Source organism: Ranitomeya imitator, chromosome 5 (assembly GCF_032444005.1).
Source record: "Ranitomeya imitator isolate aRanImi1 chromosome 5, aRanImi1.pri, whole genome shotgun sequence".
NCBI lineage: Eukaryota > Metazoa > Chordata > Amphibia > Anura > Dendrobatidae > Ranitomeya > Ranitomeya imitator.
The window spans coordinates 412,287,967-412,311,919 of NC_091286.1; the positions used below are offsets into that span (position 1 = coordinate 412,287,967).

General features: G+C 44.8%; 1 protein-coding gene across 1 annotated transcript in view; it reads left to right on the top strand.

Annotated features, from left to right (window-relative positions):
* The first annotated feature begins 2,642 nt into the window (after positions 1 to 2,642).
* LOC138638051 (alkaline phosphatase-like) overlaps positions 2,643 to 23,953 on the top strand; it is a 170,395-nt gene continuing 149,084 nt past the window's right edge. Inside the window, exon 1 of the mRNA XM_069727021.1 lies at positions 2,643 to 2,800. Coding sequence (XP_069583122.1) covers positions 2,710 to 2,800 — 91 coding nt within the window. The 5' untranslated portion in view covers positions 2,643 to 2,709. The remainder of the gene's footprint in view (positions 2,801 to 23,953) is intronic.

Below are 23,953 nucleotides of genomic sequence, written 5' to 3' on the forward strand. Positions count from 1 at the left end.
CCAGTGACGTCTCTAGCTGAAGTCCTTCATCTTCGCTTTTCTTCATCATCTAGTACAGACGGCCACTTCTTTCAGCCAGTACTCATCTCTGCAGGAAGTAACACAGTTATCTAGAGCACCTCTTGCAGAGCACATTACTTATTTTTTCCCAATGTCTACACTGCACCAGATGAAGAAAAAAGGCAACATAGTGTCTCCCTGCACAGTACCAGCACCTCCTATATTTTCAGTACACTGAAAAATTAAATACATTACTGCAGTAATAATATCCCACATCTTGGACTCCTTGTGTCTCATTCCTGGATTCAGCCAAATGTTCTCTCATCCTGGCTCCGTATGTTCTCCCATCTTGGCTCCATATGTTCTCCCATCCTGCCCTCATGTGTCTCCATTCTGTCCCCATGTGATGTTCCATCCTGCCCTATATGACCTCCCATCCTGCCTCATATGACAACTCCATCCTGATGCATCTGTCCCATGATCCAGCCCAATTTGTCCCATGATCCTGTCTCATGTGTCCCATGTTCCTGCCTCATCTGTCTCCATGCTGCCCCATTTGTCCCATGATCCTGCCCAGTCTATGCACATAGTGTGGCTTGCCGCTTTCAGTAAAAAAAAACTAAATATAATCTCCTCACCTGGCCGCAGTCTAGTGGCTTCGTCTCCTCCATCCATTTGAAGAGTGGATTCGCCGTTATATGAAGGTGATGTCATACGGCAGCCACTTACGCACAGACGTCAGCTGCCGTCCTGTGATTTTCTAGGGGTATTTAACTAGCTGGCAGCAATAAATTATAGCTGAATGTGCATCCGAGGACGCATGTTCAGTTACTAAACTGGCAGGATCCCCCTGCCCCTGGGGCCCTCTACTAATCGGGCCCCATACGCCGGTAAGGGCATTAATTGAAAACACCGTGTGCACAGTCACTATATGGTGCATAGACTAGGTTCCCAGACCATCAATACAAATAAAAAAGAAGTCTAATGACTTGCGGTGGATTCCGTGTCTGGAGGTCGTGCCTCTCTTTCTCCAGTTACCATCATCCTCAGACTGCAGGTGTTTTACTTTATAGGCGGTCATCGCCCCACCATACTAGCACTCTGCCTAAGTAATATTACTCATATCCTTTGTGCCCTATAGAGTGGCGGCGTCTTTGTACATTGATTGGGTTTTTTTTCCCATGAACATAGCCCTACTGGCTATCATTAGCACGTGACTGATGAAAGTCCCTTTGAACTGAAACGTTTCAAGTGCTACAAAAATATCTATTCCATGTTTGCTGAAGATGAGTGCCAGACTTCTTTTTTATTTTTATTGGTAAGGGCAGTAATGTCCTGATGGTGGCCCTGACCCTGGGGGTCAGAACAAGGCTTCATAGACCTACATTGTAAAAGAGACTTCAGGCTCACAGAGAGACCAGCGTGATAGAGAGTCTCAATTGCTGTCACTAAACTCAGATGTGCACATACTTATACATACATGACATCTGCAAGAACACAGTCACAATACACACATTACAACACACAGCCTGCACACTCACTATACAAAAAGGATTAACCAGCTCACCCCAGCTAGGCATCCCAGGAAACATGGCTCTGCAAGGAACCACTTGTAGAAATGAAAAGAAATGATTCAGCTTCGAAGCTTGCAAAAATGTGTTGAATTCAAAAATAATAATACATTCCATCATGAGTGTAGACACAGCTACGCATTTCGAACATTGAGTTAACAAAGAAGGAAAAGAGGATGGGCCGGACTGGATCAGACACTCTGCCAGCGAACCTCAGGCAATCCGAACCCCTCCTCTTTCGCTTCTGCTCACTGGGCCCCTTACACCAGTAAGGGTAGTAATGCCCTGATGGCAGCCCTGCTGGTGTGAAAAAGTCCAGAAAGCAGTTATGCTTACAGAAAATGAATTGTTAATCAGCAAATGGATAACCACTGAGATGAACATGCAAACTTGTTTATAGAGAAGATACAGTCTGAAGCAGGAACATTAGACTGTAAATAAATTCGGAGAGCCTATACTTCTAGCAGATGATGGGTCAATCTCAGGTCTGAGCCATGAAGAAAATGCAGATTGTAGACTCAAACAGGAGCTTCATGAGATTATACTATCTGAGTGACTTGCTGAGATAAACTCGAGGCTAAAAGTGATCTGACACAAGGTTTACTAAATTTTCAGACACATATTGGTGTCAGAGTCGGCAATAAAAGGCCTTGGGTGTTGATGTCAAAGGAATTTGCCCTGAAACTTGTAAAACAGCAATGGGCGATAGCCATGTTGGAAGGGAGCAAAACCTAGCTCTGGAGCCAAGACAGGTATGCAGCACTATTATAAACCCAGTGATACATTGCCTTTAAGTATATTGCTCTGCATTACAAGTTTTTAGTATGCTGTGCTGCTCCTGTGTTGAGAATTTTTTTTAATAACTGATGTTGTTTTTGCTACTATAAAGTACACTCCTGAGGTCATCACCTAGAATATATTGAAGTTGTCATATGAGTCTATTGCGTGTTTGTGGGTTTGAGGATAATACTGTGAACACTGGCTTGGGAGGAGTTAGAGAAAAAGACATCTACACACTCATGTAGATAAATGTATATATTACTGTCCAAAGGTTAAACTGACTGTCTCTGTAGTAATGGCTAGAGTCATACATAGCAATATAATGTCAGTCTAGAACACAGAGCCATTAAGTAAAACAATGATGGGAACCCTTGCAGTCATCTACACTCTTTGGGTCCTGGGATCTTTTAGTGTTCAGTTCTGCAATGGAGCAGCTGTCGCTTCCATTGGTAAGAGAATCTTTTTTTGTTGTTTTATGTCACAGACTAAATCAATAGATTTAACTAATCTTTATTCCCACTCTACCCTATGTTGTACATATGTAACATGTTATAATTTTCAAATGTTGTATCTTACCAAATATTGAAATAATTTATTAAAGTACTGTTTAATTGGCTATTACAAAACCACCACTCCTCATGATACAATACTCTCAATACTCTCTTAAATCTTAACTTCTTGCTATTCATCTGACTACTAATCCATCAGAATTCAGAAATCATATCAAGTAGTAAAACAAAATCAATAACATTATTAGTAAGAACTTATATTATACTGTTCACATACATGCTGTTGACCTACTGTATATACTCTACCAGTAAGGCCACACACATGAGTTATCTCTCCAGTCCTCACTCCCCCATACACATGAGCAATCAGAACGATCGAGTGTTCATGTGTTTTCAATGGGAAGAGAGGAAAAAGAGAAAGGAGCAAAAAGGAAAGGTAACTGGTAGCAGCTTATCTCCACTCAAACAAAAGAATTGGGCACTGAAATTCCATCGTTCTGTCCTTTTACATCATCTTTCTGGAGAGAATGAGGAGCCCTCTTCACATATCAGATGGATCGTCCCCCTGAAAGCAGCATATTCTGGCATCTTTCATCTAATGTCTACAGAGTGCTTTAACTTATGTGTTCAGGCTGGTGCTACTATAAAGGAAAGGTACGCTGGCAAACCTCATATTGATCGCTTAGCTTGACAGTTTAACATCACTACATATGGGACCTGTGCCTTAAAACAATATTGTATGCTTGAAGGTATATATTAGATTACATGAATTACCACATACACAAGGAGGATATTGGGGGGAGGGGAGCAGAATCAAACTTTTCACAGAATCATAACCAAACATTACTCAATCCTGCATCTCTAAAGACAATACCAATAAAAGGTATATTCTTTATAAGGTCCATTGTCTTCTGAATTTATTTAAATTTAGCATTTTCAAAATTAACAAAACAAAACAAATACATAGAATAGATAGTCAGCACTTGATCACTCTATCCTAAACAGTACACCAGTGCACAACATAACATAACATATCATAGCATAGCTTAACATTGTACTGATATTATACAATACTTTGGTAGGTACTGTAGGTTTACCTAAAATCACACTTACATACTCAATTGATGCTTTTAGAATTAAATTCCTAAGACCAGTAACAAAGCAATGACTCTATGAGCACTAAGCCACAGGTTGCAAATTTGGAGGAATCTGTCAGGAGCTACCCTATATGAGTAAGGAAGTTTATAAATTGAAGCTTTTGAGAAGCTTCCACCTGAATATATATTTCCTGGTGAAAAACAGTAAAAATCTGTAAAGAACTCCACCCTATTCTGTATTCCACCCCATTTATTGAGAACAGATGCCCAGTGTCATAGAGAAAAAATTATAAAATCCATACAGACATCTTCGGAGAGAGGGAATATCAAACTCACATTGAACATATGGGATTACATATCATTTCGGAAGTGGGAAAGAGCTGACACTTCAACTTCCATTGATGTAGGGCCTCCTGCTGTGAACAGGTAATTACAGCAGAGATCTGCTCTGAGAGCAAGTCACTAAGTCTAGGATTCATATACACAGAGGTAGAAAAGTAAAGGGGCTTGCTCTGTTCAAAGGAATCAATTTCCTCTGATCAAAGGATTGTCTTGGACCCTCTGGAGCCAGTGATCAGTGTTGAATATTTGAAGCTTTGCATTGATTCAATATTTATGGGAGATATATTTTGGGCGTTGTAGCTAAATCCAGCTGAAGTACTCCAACTTAATATTGGTCAGAGTGATGATGCAATCCATGCCATGTTTCAACTCTATGGAAAGGTAAAATTGTGATATGAAGCATGACATCTAGGGCTGAAAATATCCTGAAAATTGGTGATCTCATAATCTTCTAAAAGACCTAGAAAATCCATATCCAGCCCCCATATAAGCTCACCAAAGGGAGGAATGTGGGCGTAACCTTGCTCTAATAAAAATTGGAGTTTGGCTTTCTGTCATTTATCAGTCCTGGAATGTACAGCTTGTTGCAGTTCTGTTCTGTTTGCTAAGGAGAACCTCCCTCTGCTAATCTTTGAGCCATTTTCATGACACAAGTTTAGTTAATTTTTTCTTTTGATATCCCTTTTATTCCATGTACAGTGGGGCAAAAAAGTATTTAGTCAGTCAGCAATAGTGCAAGTTCCACCACTTAAAAAGATGAGAGGCGTCTGTAATTTACATCATAGGTAGACCTCAACTATGGGAGACAAACTGAGAAAAAAAAATCCAGAAAATCACATTGTCTGTTTTTTTAACATTTTATTTGCATATTATGGTGGAAAATAAGTATTTGGTCAGAAACAAACAATCAGGATTTATGGCTCTCACAGACCTGTAACTTCTTCTTTAAGAGTCTCCTCTTTCCTCCACTCATTACCTGTAGTAATGGCACCTGTTTAAACTTGTTATCAGTATAAAAAGACACCTGTGCACACCCTCAAACAGTCTGACTCCAAACTCCACTATGGTGAAGACCAAAGAGCTGTCAAAGGACACCAGAAACAAAATTGTAGCCCTGCACCAGGCTGGGAAGACTGAATCTGCAATAGCCAACCAGCTTGGAGTGAAGAAATCAACAGTGGGAGCAATTATTAGAAAATGGAAGACATACAAGACCACTGATAATCTCCCTCGATCTGGGGCTCCACGCAAAATCCCACCCCGTGGGGTCAGAATGATCACAAGAACGGTGAGCAAAAATCCCAGAACCACGCGGGGGGACCTAGTGAATGAACTGCAGAGAGCTGGGACCAATGTAACAAGGCCTACCATAAGTAACACACTACGCCACCATGGACTCAGATCCTGCAGTGCCAGACGTGTCCCACTGCTTAAGCCAGTACATATCCGGGCCCGTCTGAAGTTTGCTAGAGAGCATTTGGATGATCCAGAGGAGTTTTGGGAGAATGTCCTATGGTCTGATGAAACCAAACTGGAACTGTTTGGTAGAAACACAACTTGTCGTGTTTGGAGGAAAAAGAATACTGAGTTGCATCCATCAAACACCATACCTACTGTAAAGCATGGTGGTGGAAACATCATGCTTTGGGGCTGTTTCTCTGCAAAGGGGCCAGGACGACTGATCCGGGTACATGAAAGTATGAATGGGGCCATGTATCGTGAGATTTTGAGTGCAAACCTCCTTCCATCAGCAAGGGCATTGAAGATGAAACGTGGCTGGGTCTTTCAACATGACAATGATCCAAAGCACACCGCCAGGGCAACGAAGGAGTGGCTTCGTAAGAAGCATTTCAAGGTCCTGGAGTGGCCTAGCCAGTCTCCAGATCTCAACCCTATAGAAAACCTTTGGAGGGAGTTGAAAGTCCGTGTTGCCAAGCGAAAAGCCAAAAACATCACTGCTCTAGAGGAGATCTGCATGGAGGAATGGGCCAACATACCAACAACAGTGTGTGGCAACCTTGTGAAGACTTACAGAAAAAGTTTGACCTCTGTCATTGCCAACAAAGGATATATTACAAAGTATTGAGATGAAATTTTGTTTCTGACCAAATACTTATTTTCCACCATAATATGCAAATAAAATGTTAAAAAAACAGACAATGTGATTTTCTGGATTTTTTTTCTCAGTTTGTCTCCCATAGTTGAGGTCTACCTATGATGTAAATTACAGACGCCTCTCATCTTTTTAAGTGGTGGAACTTGCACTATTGCTGACTGACTAAATACTTTTTTGCCCCACTGTATATACCGTATTGTATTGTTCTCATTTTGTAATATCTTTGTATATTTTTTTAAACACTGCCTTTCTTTCCAGATTAAATATATAAAATGTAATAGCTCTGATCCTTTTGCTCTGAAAACCGCACCCCTGAAGCCATATGCCACCTGTAACCGGTGTCCAATTGGCCTGTATACACGATTGGTGTAGGCAGTAGTTCCTTTTTTATTGTGCAGTTAGCAGTGACACGCTTAGCTGCTCCTCGCGGTAGATGCAGGCACACGTGAGGTTAAAGTCTCTGGGTGGTTTATTGCATCATCCTTACCTACTGTATCCTCACCCATCCCTTGTAGATTGTGAGCCCTCGCGGGCAGGGTCCTCTCTTCTCCTGAACCAGTTGTGACTTGTATTGTTCAATATTATTGTACCTGTTTTTATTATGTATACCCCTCCTCACATGTAAAGCCCCATGGAATAAATGACGCTATAATAATATATAAAATAATAATAATAATAATCATAAACCAAAAACCCAAAATGGTAACAGAAAAACAGCCTGTCCAGCTCAAATGAAAATAAACAGTTCATACACAGCCCTGCCCAGGTCCTCTGGGACAACACATAAGGCAGCTCTTGCAGGAGCTAGCAATCAGGAGGCTTGCTTTCCTCCACACACATAGAGGAAAAAAACCTGGCTGGACATTTAACTCCCTCCAGCCACACCCTGGAGGTGGAGATATGGTGGGTAGGTGTGGCGCCTCTGAGGGTCCAGTTGCCACAGAGTCACTGCACTTCAGCCAGAGGTGTGTGGCCCCAGCTCTCAGGTAAGGAGGGGGCACTATCCGGTACTCACACACTAGCATCCAACACCACACCACTCCAGGCCAGGGGATCAGGGCGGACCCTATTTAGGGAGGGCCCCATCTCAGGCTGGAGGGGGAACTAGGTAGAGGGTGTGGGTGGAGGAGGCAGATAAGAGTAGGAGACCTATACATAGAATGACAGTTGAAAGTGACAGGAGTGCCATGGAGATGGGAGTGAGGCGGAGTTAGTTAGGAGCAGTGAGGAAGATTCTGGAAAGGGAGTTAGTCATTTGGAGTGAGAGGAGTGTGTGTAGAAATGGGACAGAGAAGAGCTCCTGAGAGAGAAAGAGGTCCTAGGGGCCAGGGAAGTGAAGAATGCACCCTTAGCGCCCAAAACCATGCCGACCGTAGTTGGATGGAGGGACCAGGTTGCAGTGGGGGACCGGCCCCAGACTAGTGGAGAGAGCGTAGGACTCAGCTAGCAAATCGGAGGCTGTGGTGTCTGTATGCCACAGCCAAATCTATACATAATCACTGAAAAGGCAGCCATATAGGATCAAGGGGACTGGAGGACATCACCCAACAGGATCTGAGGCTGCTGGCTTGGGACACTGTGTGTAAGGCACAGGGGCAGGAGACGATGAGCCAGCATAGAGAGAGATTACTTAGAAAGATACACAAGAAGGGGTTCCCAGAAAAGTGCACCCGAAATTACCTGAGAGCTGGCTGGACCACAACACGCGACTGGTTTTGTAGCCCAAAACTGTGAGTAAAGTGTGAAGACTGCACCCCGCTGTGTCCTCCCTGGGGCTCCGCTCTACCCATGGAGAGCTGAAACATCTTTGCTGCATCACCATTGGCCCCAGAGGACCTGAACAGCAGCATCGGCCATCCCTTGCCAAACACCACGGGTGCCGTCATGAATCAATCCAATATAATTTTCCCCCTTGCATTTTTATTGCACGTCCAGGGCCACGGAGTCGGGTCACGGCCCCATGACTTCCCCAAAGAGCTGTCCGACCAGGTTCAGAGTACCCCACAGTCCTGGTGGACGTTGCATAGGTGTCTCGCTCATGTCTGACCTACCCACCATAAAAGCCATGCCCATATAGCGACTGGATTGCTCTCAGCACATATCATTCTGGAGAAAACACTTATTGCTTTTTCATCACGCAGGAAAGCAACCTTTGCGACACATACTTCCACTTTTGTTTGACACCAGTGACCTTGTCACATATTCCCCCCATCTGCCAAAAGCCAGGGGCTTTGGCACCATCAGACACCAAACAGGGAATTTGGAAGAGGGCATCTGTATTCACGTGTAACTTCCCGGGACTATGTACTACGTGCAATCTGAAATCCTGGAGGCCAAAGAACCATCTCATCACCCGGGCATTCTTACCCTGTTTCTCCCCTAGCCATCTCAGACAGGCATGATTGGGCATGAGTTTGAACCTCCGGCCTAGTGCCTTGCGAAAGTATTCGGCTCCCTGGAACTTTTCCCACATATCATGCTTCAAACATAAAGATACCAAATGTAAATTTTTTGGTGAAGGAACAACAACAAAAGGAACACAATTGTGAACTTGAACAAAATTTATTGGTTAATTTAAATTGGTGTGGAAATTGAAAAACTGAAAAGTGGGGGGTGCAATATTATTCAGGCCCTTTAACCTAATACTTTGTTGCGCCACCTTTTGCTGCGATTACAGCTGCTTGGGGTATGTCTCTATCAGTTTTGAACATCGAGAGACTGAAATTCTTGCCCATTCTTCCTTGGCAAACAGCTCGAGCTCAGTGAGGTTTGATGGAGATCGTTTGTGAACAGCAGTTTTCAGCTCTTTCTACATATTCTTGATTGGATTGAGGTCTGGACTTTGACTTGGCCATTCTAACACCAGGATACGTTTATTTGTGAACCATTCCATTGTAGATTGTGCTTTATGTTTGGGATCATTGTCTTGTTGGAAGACAAATCTCCATCCCAGTCTCAGGTCTTTTGCAGACTCCAACAGGTTTTCTTCAAGAATGGTCCTGTTTTTGGCTCCATCCATCTTCCCATCAATTTTAACCATTTTCCCTGTCCCTGCTGAAGAAAAACAGGCCCAAATCATGATGCCGCCACCACCATGTTTGACAATGGGGATGGTGTGTTCAGGGTGAAGAGCTGTGTTGCCTTTACGCCAAACATATTGTTTGGCATTGTTGCCAAAAAGTTCGATTTTAGTTTCATCTGACCAGAGCACCTTCTTCCACATGTTTGGTGTGTCTCCCAAGTGGCTTGTTCCAAACTTTAAATGACAATTTTTATGAATATCTTTGAAAAATAGCTTTCTTCTTGCCATTCTTCCATAAAGGCCAGATTTGTGCAGTGTACATTTAATTGTTGTCCTATGGACAGACTGTCCCACCTCAGCTGTAGATCTCTGCAGTTCATCCAGAGTGATCATGGGCCTCTTGGCTGCATCTCTGATCAGTCTTCTCCTTGTTTCAGATGAAAGTTTAGAGGGCCGGCTGTGTCTTGGTAGATTTTCAGTGGTATGATACTCCTTCCATTTTAATATGATCGCTTGCACAGTGCTCCTTGGGATGTTTAAAGTTTTGGAAATCATTTTGCATCCAAATCCGGCTTTAAACATCTCCACAACAATATTACGGACCTGCCTGTTGTGTTCCTTGGTCTTCATGATGCTCTCTGTTCTTCAAACAGAACCATGAGACTATCACAGAGCAGGTGCATTTATACGGAGACTTGATTACACACACGTGGATTATATTTATCATCATTAGGCATTTAGGACAACATTGGATCATTCAGAGATCCACAATGAACTTCTGGAATGAGTTTGCTGCACTGAAAGTAAAGGGGCCAAATAATATTGCACGCCCCACTTTTCAGTTTTTGAATTTCCACAAAAATGTAAAATAACCAATAAATTTAGTTCAACTTCACAATTGTGCTTCACTTGCTGTTGATTCTTCACCAAAAATTTACATTTGGTATCTTTATATTTGAAGCATGATATGTGGGAAAAGGTTGAAAAGTTCCAGGGAGCTGAATACTTTCGCAAGGCACTGTACATCTATATGTCCACTGCCCATTTTATGGCCAGACATTGTTTTTCCGAATGACGTAATTTTTCTTGCATGACAAGAGCTTCTGGCTCAGTTATAGGATGGGATGCTCTTCCCCATTTATCTCCTGAGACAGCACGGCTCCCAGCCCATCTTCTTAGGCATCTGTCATGAACTCCTTGCTGAAGTCTGGTGTGACCAGAACCAGATGTTTACACAGAGCCTGCTTCATCTCCTGGAATGCCATCTCTGTGTCAGTAGTCCCTTTAACTATGGTCGACTCGGTATCTTTAAGAAGATCTGTCAATGGTGTAGCGATTATAGCAAAACTTGGGATGAACTGCCGGTAATAGCCCACAATTCCAAAAAAGGCCCTCACTTGCTCAGGACAGTCCTGAGGATGTAGTGTGATCACCAAGAAATGAGTAAAAATAAAGTCTATTTCTCTATTGCATCTACTTGGACTCCACTGGTAAATAATTCTGACAGGCAAGCAGCGCAGTCTGATGCCCCATTCTCTTTACCCAACAAAGAACTGAGTTACACTGCGGCATACTTCTTATGCGGAGTTAGGATCCGATCCATCGCCCTCTGGGACATGGCTGGGGCGCTCTACAGACTGAAGAGAATGCTGTTGTATTGAAAACACCCATCAGGCACTCCGGGACATGAGGATCTCTCAATAGCCCTTCGCCAGGTCCAGGGTTGCAATGTATCTCATGGTTCCAAGTCTCTCAATGAGTTCGTTTACACGAGTCATCGGGTAAGCATCAAAACTAGGGTTGAGCAAAACGGATCGGACAAATTAAAAAATCGCCGACTTTCGGCAAAGTCGGGTTTCATGAAACCCGACCCAATCCTAGTGTGGGATCGGCAATGAGGTTTGCGATCTTTGCGCCAAAGTCGCATTTCGTATGACGCGTTCAGCGCCATTTTTCAGCCAATGAAGGAGGACTCAGAGTGTGGGCAGCGTGATGACATAGGTCTCGGTCCCCACCATCTTAGTGAAGGGCATGACAGTGATTGGCTTGCTTTCTGCGGCGTCACAGGGGTTATAAAGGGGTGTGCACGCCAACCGCCATCTTACTTCTGCCGATCGTAGCATAGGGAGAGGTTGCCGCAGCTTCATCAGAAGAAGGGATATAGCTAGGGAGGGAAGATTAAGCCCCGAAACTGCTTGTGCTATAGCGATTTCCACTGTCCAACACCACCATTTGTTTGCAGGGACAGTGGAGGCTATTTTTTTGTGCATCAGCTCTGTAGCTTATTAGGCTGCCTTATAAGGCTCCCTGATAGCGGCATTGCTGTTTGTACGCCGCTGTGCAACCCAACTGCTTTTTTAAAAGCAAAAATCCCGTTGCTCCTTTCTGCACAGTTATCTTGTTTATTTGTCCACACTTTTGTGTGCAGCAGTCCTTTTTATTGCTGCCATACTTGTCCTGAGATCATTGTAGGGAGATTGAAATTGTACTACAGTCCTTGTATTTTTTCATATATCTTCCAGCCACTTTCTGCCACTTACATTGTGTTGTTTTATGCACAGGGCCTGAGGTTTGGTTTAGTCTCCCCCCCAAAAAAGTGAGATTAAAATTATCACAAAGTGGATTTACTGCAGTCCTGTTAGTTTGTGGTATATCAGCCAGCCACTTTCTGCCACTTACATTGTGTTGTTTTATGCACAGGGCCTGAGGTTTTGTTTAGTCTCCCCCCAAAAAAAGTGAGATTCAAATTATCACAAAGTGGATATATTTCAGTCCTGTTAGTTTGTGGTATATCAGGCAGCCACTTTCTGCCACTTACATTGTGTTGTTTTATGCACAGGGCCTGAGGTTTTGTTTAGTCTCCCCCCAAAAAAAGTGAGATTCAAATTATCACAAAGTGGATATATTTCAGTCCTGTTAGTTTGTGGTATATCAGGCAGCCACTTTCTGCCACTTAAATTGTGTTGTTTTATGCACAGGGCCTGAGGTTTGGTTTAGTCTCCCAAAAAAATAAGTGAGATTCAAATTATCACAAAGTGGATATATTTCAGTCCTTTTAGTTTGTGGTATATCAGCCAGCCACTTTCTGCCACTTACATTGTGTTGTTTTATGCACAGGGTCTGAGGTTTGGTTTAGTCTCCCCCCCCAAAGAAGTGCTATTCAAATTCTCACAAAGTGGATATATTTCAGTCCTGTTAGTTTGTGGTATATCAGCCAGCCACTTTCTGCCACTTACATTGTGTTGTTTTATGCACAGGGCCTGAGGTTTGGTTTAGTCTCCCCCCTTCCCAAAAAAAGAGATTCAAATGATCACAAAGTGGATATATTTCAGTCCTGTTAGTTTGTGGTATATCAGCCAGCCACTTTCTGCCACTTACATTGTGTTGTTATATACACTGGGCCTAAGTTGTGGTTCAGTCTCCCCAAAAAAAGAGGGAGATTCAAATTCTCACAAAGTGGATATACTTCTGTCCTGTTAGTTTGTCGTATATCAGCCAGCCACTTTCTGCCACTTAGATTGCGCTGTTATATACACTGGTCCTAAGTTGTGGTTCAGTCTCCCAAAAAAAAGGGGAGATTTAAATTCTCACAAAGTGGATATACTTCTGTCCTGTTAGTTTGTTGTATATCAGCCAGCCACTTTCTGCCACTTAGATTGCGTTGTTATATACACTAGGCCTAAGTTGTGGTTCAGTCTCCCAAAAAACAGGGGAGATTCAAATTCTCACAAAGTGGATATATTTCTGTCCTGTTAGTTGGTCGTATATCAGCCAGCCACTTTCAGCCACTTACATTGTGTTGTTTTTTGCACAGGGCCTGATTTTTTGTTCAGTCTCCCCCAAAAAAAGGGAGATTTAAAATCTCAACACGTTTATATACACCTTCTACCTTGTTTTACAGTACCATATAACGGTTGTTATTTTGGTTAGATTTTCCAAAAAATGAGGAAGTCAGGTGGAAGAGGCCGTGGGCGGTGGTTGCGAGCTGGTACTGATGGTGGTGGTGGTGCATCTGGTGGTAGTGGCAAAAGCACAATAGCACCTAAGGCTGGAGGTGAAGAGCCAGCGTCATCGTCTGGCTACACAAGGCCTCGAAGTCTCCCTTATCTGGGAGTAGGAAAACGGCTTTTAAAGCCGGAGCAGCAGGAAAAAGTTTTGGCTTTCCTTGCTGACTCAGCCTCTAGCTCTTTCACCTCCTCTTCAGAAAGTTCCAAATATAAAAGCAGCGAGTTGTTAGTGGATGCTCCCGGTCAGGAACAAGACGTTTCCTTGCATCCTTCACCCAAACCAAAAGTGAAGGATGCGTCAGGCGACACTACAGGTTACTCCATGGAACTCTTTACACATACCATGCCTGGATTAGAAGGGGAAATTGTTAGCTGCCCATTACAAGATGAATCGGACATGGAGTGCACTGATTCACAGCCACAGCTAGATTATAATGCTGTTCCATTGACTCAGATCACTACATTGCCCTCGCAGTGTAACATAGTAACATAGTAACATAGTTAGTAAGGCCGAAAAAAGACATTTGTCCATCCAGTTCAGCCTATATTCCATCATAATAAATCCCCAGATCTACGTCCTTCTACAGAACCTAATAATTGTATGATACAATATTGTTCTGCTCCAGGAAGACATCCAGGTCTCTCTTGAACCCCTCGACTGAGTTCGCCATCACCACCTCCTCAGGCAAGCAATTCCAGATTCTCACTGCCCTAACAGTAAAGAATCCTCTTCTATGTTGGTGGAAAAACCTTCTCCCCTCCAGACGCAAAGAATACCCCCTTGTGCCCGTCACCTTCCTTGGTATAAATAGATCCTCAGCGAGATATTTGTATTGTCCCCTTATATACTTATACATGGTTATTAGATCGCCCCTCAGTCGTCTTTTTTCTAGACTAAATAATCCTAATTTCGCTAATCTATCTGGGTATTGTAGTTCTCCCATCCCCTTTATTAATTTTATTGCCCTCCTTTGTACTCTCTCTAGTTCCATTATATCCTTCCTGAGCACCGGTGCCCAAAACTGGACACAGTACTCCATGTGCGGTCTAACTAGGGATTTGTACAGAGGCAGTATAATGCTCTCATCATGTGTATCCAGACCTCTTTTAATGCACCCCATGATCCTGTTTGCCTTGGCAGCTGCTGCCTGGCACTGGCTGCTCCAGGTAAGTTTATCATTAACTAGGATCCCCAAGTCCTTCTCCCTGTCAGGTTTACCCAGTGGTTTCCCATTCAGTGTGTAATGGTGATATTGATTCCTTCTTCCCATGTGTATAACCTTACATTTATCATTGTTAAACCTCATCTGCCACCTTTCAGCCCAAGTTTCCAACTTATCCAGATCCATCTGTAGCAGAATACTATCTTCTCTTGTATTAACTGCTTTACATAGTTTTGTATCATCTGCAAATATCGATATTTTACTGTGTAAACCTTCTACCAGATCATTAATGAATATGTTGAAGAGAACAGGTCCCAATACTGACCCCTGCGGTACCCCACTGGTCACAGCGACCCAGTTAGAGACTATACCATTTATAACCACCCTCTGCTTTCTATCACTAAGCCAGTTACTAACCCATTTACACACATTTTCCCCCAGACCAAGCATTCTCATTTTGTGTACCAACCTCTTGTGCGGCACGGTATCAAACGCTTTGGAAAAATCGAGATATACCACATCCAATGACTCACCGTGGTCCAGCCTATAGCTTACCTCTTCATAAAAACTGATTAGATTGGTTTGACAGGAGCGATTTCTCATAAACCCATGCTGATATGGAGTTAAACAGTTATTCTCATTGAGATAATCCAGAATAACATCCCTCAGAAACCCTTCAAATATTTTACCAACAATAGAGGTTAGACTTACTGGCCTATAATTTCCAGGTTCACTTTTAGAGCCCTTTTTGAATATTGGCACCACATTTGCTATGCGCCAGTCCTGCGGAACACACCCCGTCGCTATAGAGTCCCTAAAAATAAGAAATAATGGTTTATCTATTACATTACTTAGTTCTCTTAGTACTCGTGGGTGTATGCCATCCGGACCCGGAGATTTATCTATTTTAATCTTATTTAGCCGGTTTCGCACCTCTTCTTGGGTTAGATTGGTGACTCTTAATATAGGGTTTTCATTGTTTCTTGGGATTTCACCTAGCATTTCATTTTCCACCGTGAATACCGTGGAGAAGAAGGTGTTTAATATGTTAGCTTTTTCCTCGTCATCTACAACCATTCTTTCCTCACTATTTTTTAAGGGGCCTACATTTTCAGTTTTTATTCTTTTACTATTGATATAGTTGAAGAACAGTTTGGGATTAGTTTTACTCTCCTTAGCAATGTGCTTCTCTGTTTCCTTTTTGGCAGCTTTAATTAGTTTTTTAGATAAAGTATTTTTCTCCCTATAGTTTTTTAGAGCTTCAATGGTGCCATCCTGCTTTAGTAGTGCAAATGCTTTCTTTTTACTGTTAATTGCCTGTCTTACTTCTTTGTTTAGCCACATTGGGTTTTTCCTATTTCTAGTCCTTTTATTCCCACAAGGTATAAACCGCTTACACTGCCTATTTAGGATGTTCTTAAACATTTCCCATTTATTATCTGTATTCTTATTTCTGAGGATATTGTCCCAGTCTCCCAGATTAAGGGCATCTCTAAGCTGGTCAAACTTTGCCTTCCTAAAGTTCAGTGTTTTTGTGACTCCCTGACAAGTCCCCCTAGTGAAAGACAGGTGAAACTGTACAATATTGTGGTCGCTATTTCCTAGATGCCCAACCACCTGTAGATTTGTTATTCTGTCAGGTCTATTAGATAGTATTAGGTCTAGAGTTGAGCGACCTTGACCTTTTTAGAGTCGAGCCGGGTTTCGCGAAACCCGACTATCTCAAAAGTCGGGTCGAGTGAAATCGGCCGATTATGACGTAAAGTCGGGATCGACCGAAACACTAAACCCAATGCAAGTCAATGGGGCAGCATAGTCGGCAGTGAGTGGGGGCCAGGAAAACACCTAGAGTGCCCATTTTAATGTCAAAACCATCCATTCTTCTTAATGAAGCTTGTCAAGCGTAATTTACCTTATAATAATTGGAAGGCATTTGAAATTGGGGGTCATTTGGCTAAAGTTGTGTGGGGTAGGGCTGGTTCAAGTAATTAGTGGGCCCAGGAAATCTGGACCACGTCACGGCAGTGGAGCAGGGAGAGGTAAGTATTTCAACTTTGCAAGTGCTGTGATCCTGAGCAAGCAGGGGGGGCCCACTTGTTGGCATTGGCACTGGCACAGGGCCCCTCAAAGTACAGCGGTGTGTTTGCACGGCGGGGGCGCCTCCCACCGGCAGCAACACTTTTGCGTACTATGAGAGGCCCTGTGCCAGTGACGTCGCCAACTAGTATTCCTCCCCCCACCTGATGAAGGAACCTGCACTTTCATCTGCACCTTCCTCTTTGTCCCCGTGTAAGGTGGTATGGTATGCGGGAAGAGCAACCTGACTTTCAGCAGGGTCACAATGTTGTTGTGTAGCATGCATGGGGAATGTTGCGTTATGGGTCAATGTACCAGCAGACTCATCTATCACTGGCTGGGCAATGGGCACGATGAAGTGGAAACACAGATATAGGCCCAAAGAATAAAGTGGGCTAAATGCAGTTCAAAATTGGTAACACAGGAATAACCAGGGGGCATTGCAGTGGAGGACAACTGGAATGAGAGGCTGACACAGAGAGTAGGGCCAAATCAGTAAGTAGTCGAAATGCAGTTCAAAATTGGCAACCGTAGTAAACAGGCGGCACAGCTTTGTTCAGTGGAGGAGAACAGCAAGGAGTGGCAGACACCGATAGTAGGCCCCAACCCAACTAGTAGGCCAAATGCAGTCTAACATTAACAACTACTTAACGAGAGCCTGAAAATGGAATTTCAGGACAGGAAACCAGGAGAACAGCAAGGAGTGGCAGACACCGATAGTAGGCCCCAAACCAACTAGTACGCCAAATGCAGTTGTTCCATTTAACCACAATTTAATGAGAGCCTGAAGATAGAAGCTCAGGAAAGGCAACCTGGGGAACACCTTGGAGTGTAACACACCATCTCTCTCCACCCCATACCCATTTTGTAGGCCTAATGCAGTGTACTTTTCTACAACTACTAAACGAGAGTCGGAAGACCGAAGCAATGGCAAGGAAACCTGGGGAACACCTTGGAGTGTAACACACCATCTCTCTCCACCCCATACCCAATTTGTAGGCCTAATGCAGTGTAGTTTCCAAGAACTACTAAACGAGAGCCGGAAGATCGAAGCTCAGGAAAGGCAACCTGGGGAACACCTTGGAGTGTAACACACCCTCTCTCTACACCCCATACCCAATTTGAAGGCCTAATGCAGTGTAGTTTCCAAGAACTACTAAACGAGAGCCGGAAGATCGAAGCTCAGGAAAGGCAACCTGGGGAACACCTTGGAGTGGAACACACCATCTCTCTACACCCCATACCCAATTTGAAGGCCTAATGCAGCGTAGTTTCCAACAACTACTAAACGAGAGCCGGAAGATCGAAGCTCAGGAAAGGCAACCTGGGGAACACCTTGGAGTGTAACACAACGTCTCTCTACACCACGGAAGGGCTGATTCTTAGGAAGGAAGGCTGTTGGAAATAAGCATTGCGCGTCCGAGGGTGATTATATTCATATTAGGTATATACTCACCCTCGGACGCGCCCTGCTTCTTTATTTGGAATGAATGTTTATTTGCAATGTGGTGTTGACTTTCTCTATTATTTTGGTAATTAATGATTTTATTATTTTAATTGTTTTGCATCTTCTCGGCAATAATATAAAGAAGACGCGACAGGACAACACTCGGTGGATGCCATATCTGTGTTTTCAATTTAAAAAACCTTTCAGTTAACTACTTGCAGGAGAAAGTAATTGTAGCTGGTGGCCATTTTTAGTACTGTACCAGATTTTAGTTGTGTGTTTGTTTTTAATGTTAAAATGTCTGCATTTGATATCTCTCCAGTATTTTCTTTTTTGTAAGCAAAATACTTATTTTTATATTTTCTGATGTTGGTTCCAGGGGTACACGGGCAGCAGTGCCCTGGTCAGTGTAGTAGTAGTTGAAAGAATGGACCGCAGACAGGCATCGAAGGCCTAAAATAAAAAAACTGGGCTGGCTGTAGGCAATTTTAAATTGGTTCCAGGGGTACACGGGCAGCAGTGGTGTGGTCAGTGGAGGCCTAGTGGAAGGAGTGACCGCAGACAGGCATCGAAGGCCTAAAATAATAACACATGGCTGTAGGCAATTTTAAATTGGTTCCAGGGGTACACGGGCAGCAGTGGTGTGGTCAGTGGAGGCCTAGTGGAAGGAGTGACCGCAGACAGGCATCGAAGGCCTAAAATAATAACACATGGCTGTAGGCAATTTTAAATTGGTTCCAGGGGTACACGGACAGCAGTGGTGTGGTCAGTGGAGGCCTAGTGGAAGGAGTGACCGCAGACAGGCATCGAAGGCCTAAAATAATAACACATGGCTGTAGGCAATTTTAAATTGGTTCCAGGGGTACACGGACAGCAGTGGTGTGGTCAGTGGAGGCCTAGTGGAAGGAGTGACCGCAGACAGGCATCGAAGGCCTAAAATAATAACACATGGCTGTAGGCAATTTTAAATTGGCTCCAGGGGTACACGGGCAGCAGTGGTGTGGTCAGTGGAGGCCTAGTGGAAGGAGTGACCGCAGACAGGCATCGAAGGCCTAAAATAATAACACATGGCTGTAGGCAATTTTAAATTGGTTCCAGGGGTACACGGGCAGCAGTGGTGTGGTCAGTGGAGGCCTAGTGGAAGGAGTGACCACAGACAGGCATCGAAGGCCTAACATAACAAAAATGTCAATACAATGGTATTGTCAGTGGCAGGCATTGAAGGATGTCAGCGCATAGACTAAACATTGGTGGAGCTGTGAGATAATTTTGCAAGTGGTAGAGCACTGTTTGAGCTGGGGTGGGGGGAAACTGTCTTGTGGCCGGCGGTACAGGCCCAGGGCCCCTCATATTACAATGGTGTGTCTGACGTTGGGTGCGCACCACCACCGCCAGAGACACTTTATTGTACTAGGAGGGGCCCAGTGGCAGTGCCGTCGACCAAAAGCGGGCTCACCCACCTCTTCAGACAAACTGCACTCTCACGGGTGCTGTCGCCAAGTGTCGATACCACGGCCCCGTGTGGGGAGTTTGGCCATTTAGTGAGGTGTAAACATGTCGTATGCTGGACAATCAGGTGCTGAAAATTACGAGATTGGAAAAGGCATTCAGAATAGTCCACAGGCAAGACCTTTTCATAGGAAAGCTAGGTGTCAGCCGGGCAAGGTGGGGCAAAAGATTTCGAAATCCAGTTGTGGTTCATTTTAATGAAGGTTAGATCATCTACATTTTGGGTAGCCAGACGAGTCCTTTTTTCTGTTAGTATTGAACCTGCAGCACTGAATACTCTTTCTGATAGGACACTAGCTGCCGGGCAAGCAAGCTCCTGCAATGCATATTCTGCCAATTCTGGCCAGGTGTCTAATTTTGATGCCCAGTAATCAAATGGGAATGACGGTTGAGGGAGAACATCGATAAGGGATGAAAAATAGTTTGTAACCATACTGGACAAATGTTGTCTCCTGTCACTTTGAATTGATGCTGCAATACCTGTCCTGTCTGCGGTCATAGCAAAATCACTCCACAACCTGGTCAGAAAACCCCTCTGGCCAACGCCACTTCTGATTTCTGCCCCTCTAACTCCTCTGGTCTGCTGGCCCCTGCAGCTCGTGTGAGAACGATCACGGGCGCTGTGTGCAGGGAATGCCAGAAGCAAACGGTCAACAAGAGTTGATTGTTTGGTTGCTAATATTAGTTCCAAGTTCTCATGTGGCATTATATTTTGCAATTTGCCTTTATAGCGAGGATCAAGGAGGCAGGCCTAAAATAATAACACATGGCTGTAGGCAATTTTAAATTGGTTCCAGGGGTACACGGACAGCAGTGGTGTGGTCAGTGGAGGCCTAGTGGAAGGAGTGACCGCAGACAGGCATCGAAGGCCTAAAATAATAACTCATGGCTGTAGGCAATTTTAAATTGGTTCCAGGGGTACACGGACAGCAGTGGTGTGGTCAGTGGAGGCCTAGTGGAAGGAGTGACCGCAGACAGGCATCGAAGGCCTAAAATAATAACACATGGCTGTAGGCAATTTTAAATTGGTTCCAGGGGTACACGGACAGCAGTGGTGTGGTCAGTGGAGGCCTAGTGGAAGGAGTGACCGCAGACAGGCATCGAAGGCCTAAAATAATAACACATGGCTGTAGGCAATTTTAAATTGGTTCCAGGGGTACACGGACAGCAGTGGTGTGGTCAGTGGAGGCCTAGTGGAAGGAGTGACCGCAGACAGGCATCGAAGGCCTAAAATAATAACACATGGCTGTAGGCAATTTTAAATTGGTTCCAGGGGTACACGGACAGCAGTGGTGTGGTCAGTGGAGGCCTAGTGGAAGGAGTGACCGCAGACAGGCATCGAAGGCCTAAAATAATAACACATGGCTGTAGGCAATTTTAAATTGGTTCCAGGGGTACACGGGCAGCAGTGGTGTGGTCAGTGGAGGCCTAGTGGAAGGAGTGACCGCAGACAGGCATCGAAGGCCTAAAATAATAACACATGGCTGTAGGCAATTTTAAATTGGTTCCAGGGGTACACGGGCAGCAGTGGTGTGGTCAGTGGAGGCCTAGTGGAAGGAGTGACCACAGACAGGCATCGAAGGCCTAACATAACAAAAATGTCAATACAATGGTATTGTCAGTGGCAGGCATTGAAGGATGTCAGCGCATAGACTAAACATTGGTGGAGCTGTGAGATAATTTTGCAAGTGGTAGAGCACTGTTTGAGCTGGGGTGGGGGGAAACTGTCTTGTGGCCGGCGGTACAGGCCCAGGGCCCCTCATATTACAACGGTGTGTCTGACGTTGGGTGCGCACCACCACCGCCAGAGACACTTTATTGTACTAGGAGGGGCCCAGTGGCAGTGCCGTCGACCAAAAGCGGGCTCACCCACCTCTTCAGACAAACTGCACTCTCACGGGTGCTGTCGCCAAGTGTCGATACCACGGCCCCGTGTGGGGAGTTTGGCCATTTAGTGAGGTGTAAACATGTCGTATGCTGGACAATCAGGTGCTGAAAATTACGAGATTGGAAAAGGCATTCAGAATAGTCCACAGGCAAGACCTTTTCATAGGAAAGCTAGGTGTCAGCCGGGCAAGGTGGGGCAAAAGATTTCGAAATCCAGTTGTGGTTCATTTTAATGAAGGTTAGATCATCTACATTTTGGGTAGCCAGACGAGTCCTTTTTTCTGTTAGTATTGAACCTGCAGCACTGAATACTCTTTCTGATAGGACACTAGCTGCCGGGCAAGCAAGCTCCTGCAATGCATATTCTGCCAATTCTGGCCAGGTGTCTAATTTTGATGCCCAGTAATCAAATGGGAATGACGGTTGAGGGAGAACATCGATAAGGGATGAAAAATAGTTTGTAACCATACTGGACAAATGTTGTCTCCTGTCACTTTGAATTGATGCTGCAATACCTGTCCTGTCTGCGGTCATAGCAAAATCACTCCACAACCTGGTCAGAAAACCCCTCTGGCCAACGCCACTTCTGATTTCTGCCCCTCTAACTCCTCTGGTCTGCTGGCCCCTGCAGCTCGTGTGAGAACGATCACGGGCGCTGTGTGCAGGGAATGCCAGAAGCAAACGGTCAACAAGAGTTGATTGTTTGGTTGCTAATATTAGTTCCAAGTTCTCATGTGGCATTATATTTTGCAATTTGCCTTTATAGCGAGGATCAAGGAGGCAGGCCAACCAGTAATCGTCATCATTCATCATTTTAGTTATGCGTGTGTCCCTTTTGAGGATACGTAAGGCATAATCCGCCATGTGGGCCAAAGTTCCAGTTCTCAAATCTGCGGTTGTGCTTGGTTGAGGGGCAGTTTCAGGCAAATCAACGTCACTTGTGTCCCTCAAAAAACCAGAACCCGGCCTTGCCGCGCCACCAATTTCCAGTGGCCCCGGAAAAGCTTCCTCATTAAAAATATAATCATCCCCATCATCCTCCTCGTCCTCCTCCTCCTCTTCGCCCGCTACCTCGTCCTGTACACTGCCCTGGCCAGACAATGGCTGACTGTCATCAAGGCTTTCCTCTTCCTCAGCTGCAGACGCCTGATCCTTTATGTGCGTCAAACTTTGCATCAGCAGACGCATTAGGGGGATGCTCATGCTTATTATGGCGTTGTCTGCACTAACCAGCCGTGTGCATTCCTCAAAACACTGAAGGACTTGACACGTCTTGAATCTTCGACCACTGCACACCTGACAACTCCATGTCTGCCATCCTACTGCCTGCCCGTGTATGTGTATCCTCCCACAAAAACATAACAGCCCGCCTCTGTTCACACAGTCTCTGAAGCATGTGCAGTGTTGAGTTCCACCTTGTTGCAACGTCTAAGATTAGGCGATGCTGGGGAAGGTTCAAAGAACGCTGATAGGTCTGCATACGGCTGGAGTGTACGGGCGAACGGCGGATATGTGAGCAAAGTCCACGCACTTTGAGGAGCAGGTCGGATAACCCCGGATAACTTTTCAGGAAGCACTGCACCACCAGGTTTAAGGTGTGAGCCAGGCAAGGAATGTGTTTCAGTTGGGAAAGGGAGATGGCAGCCATGAAATTCCTTCCGTTATCACTCACTACCTTGCCTGCCTCAAGATCTACAGTGTCCAGCCACGACTGCGTTTCTTTCTGCAAGAACTCGGACAGAACTTCCGCGGTGTGTCTGTTGTCGCCCAAACACTTCATAGCCAATACAGCCTGCTGACGTTTGCCAGTAGCTGCCCCATAATGGGAGACCTGGTGTGCAACAGTGGCAGCTGCGGATGGAGTGGTTGTGCGACTGCGGTCTGTGGACGAGCTCTCGCTTCTGCAGGAGGACGAAGAGGAGGAGGAAGGGGTGCGAACGGCTACAGCCAATTGTTTCCTAGACCGTGGGCTAGGCAGAACTGTCCCAAACTTGCTGTCCCCTGTGGACCCTGCATCCAGTTACATCCATTTACCCAGTGTGCCGTGATGGACACGTAACGTCCCTGGCCATGCCTACTGGTCCATGCATCTGTTGTCAGGTGCACCTTTGTGCTCACAGATTGCCTGAGTGCATGGACGATGCGCTCTTTAACATGCTGGTGGAGGGCTGGGATGGCTTTTCTGGAAAAAAAGTGTCGACTGGGTAGCTCGTAGCGTGGTACAGCGTAGTCCATCAGGGCTTTGAAAGCTTCGCTTTCAACTAACCGGTAGGGCATCATCTCTAACGAGATTAGTCTAGCTATGTGTGCGTTCAAACCCTGTGTACGCGGATGCGAGGCTAAGTACTTCCTTTTTCTAACCATAGTCTCATGTAGGGTGAGCTGGACTGGAGAGCTGGAGATCGTGGAACTAGCGGGGGTGCCGGT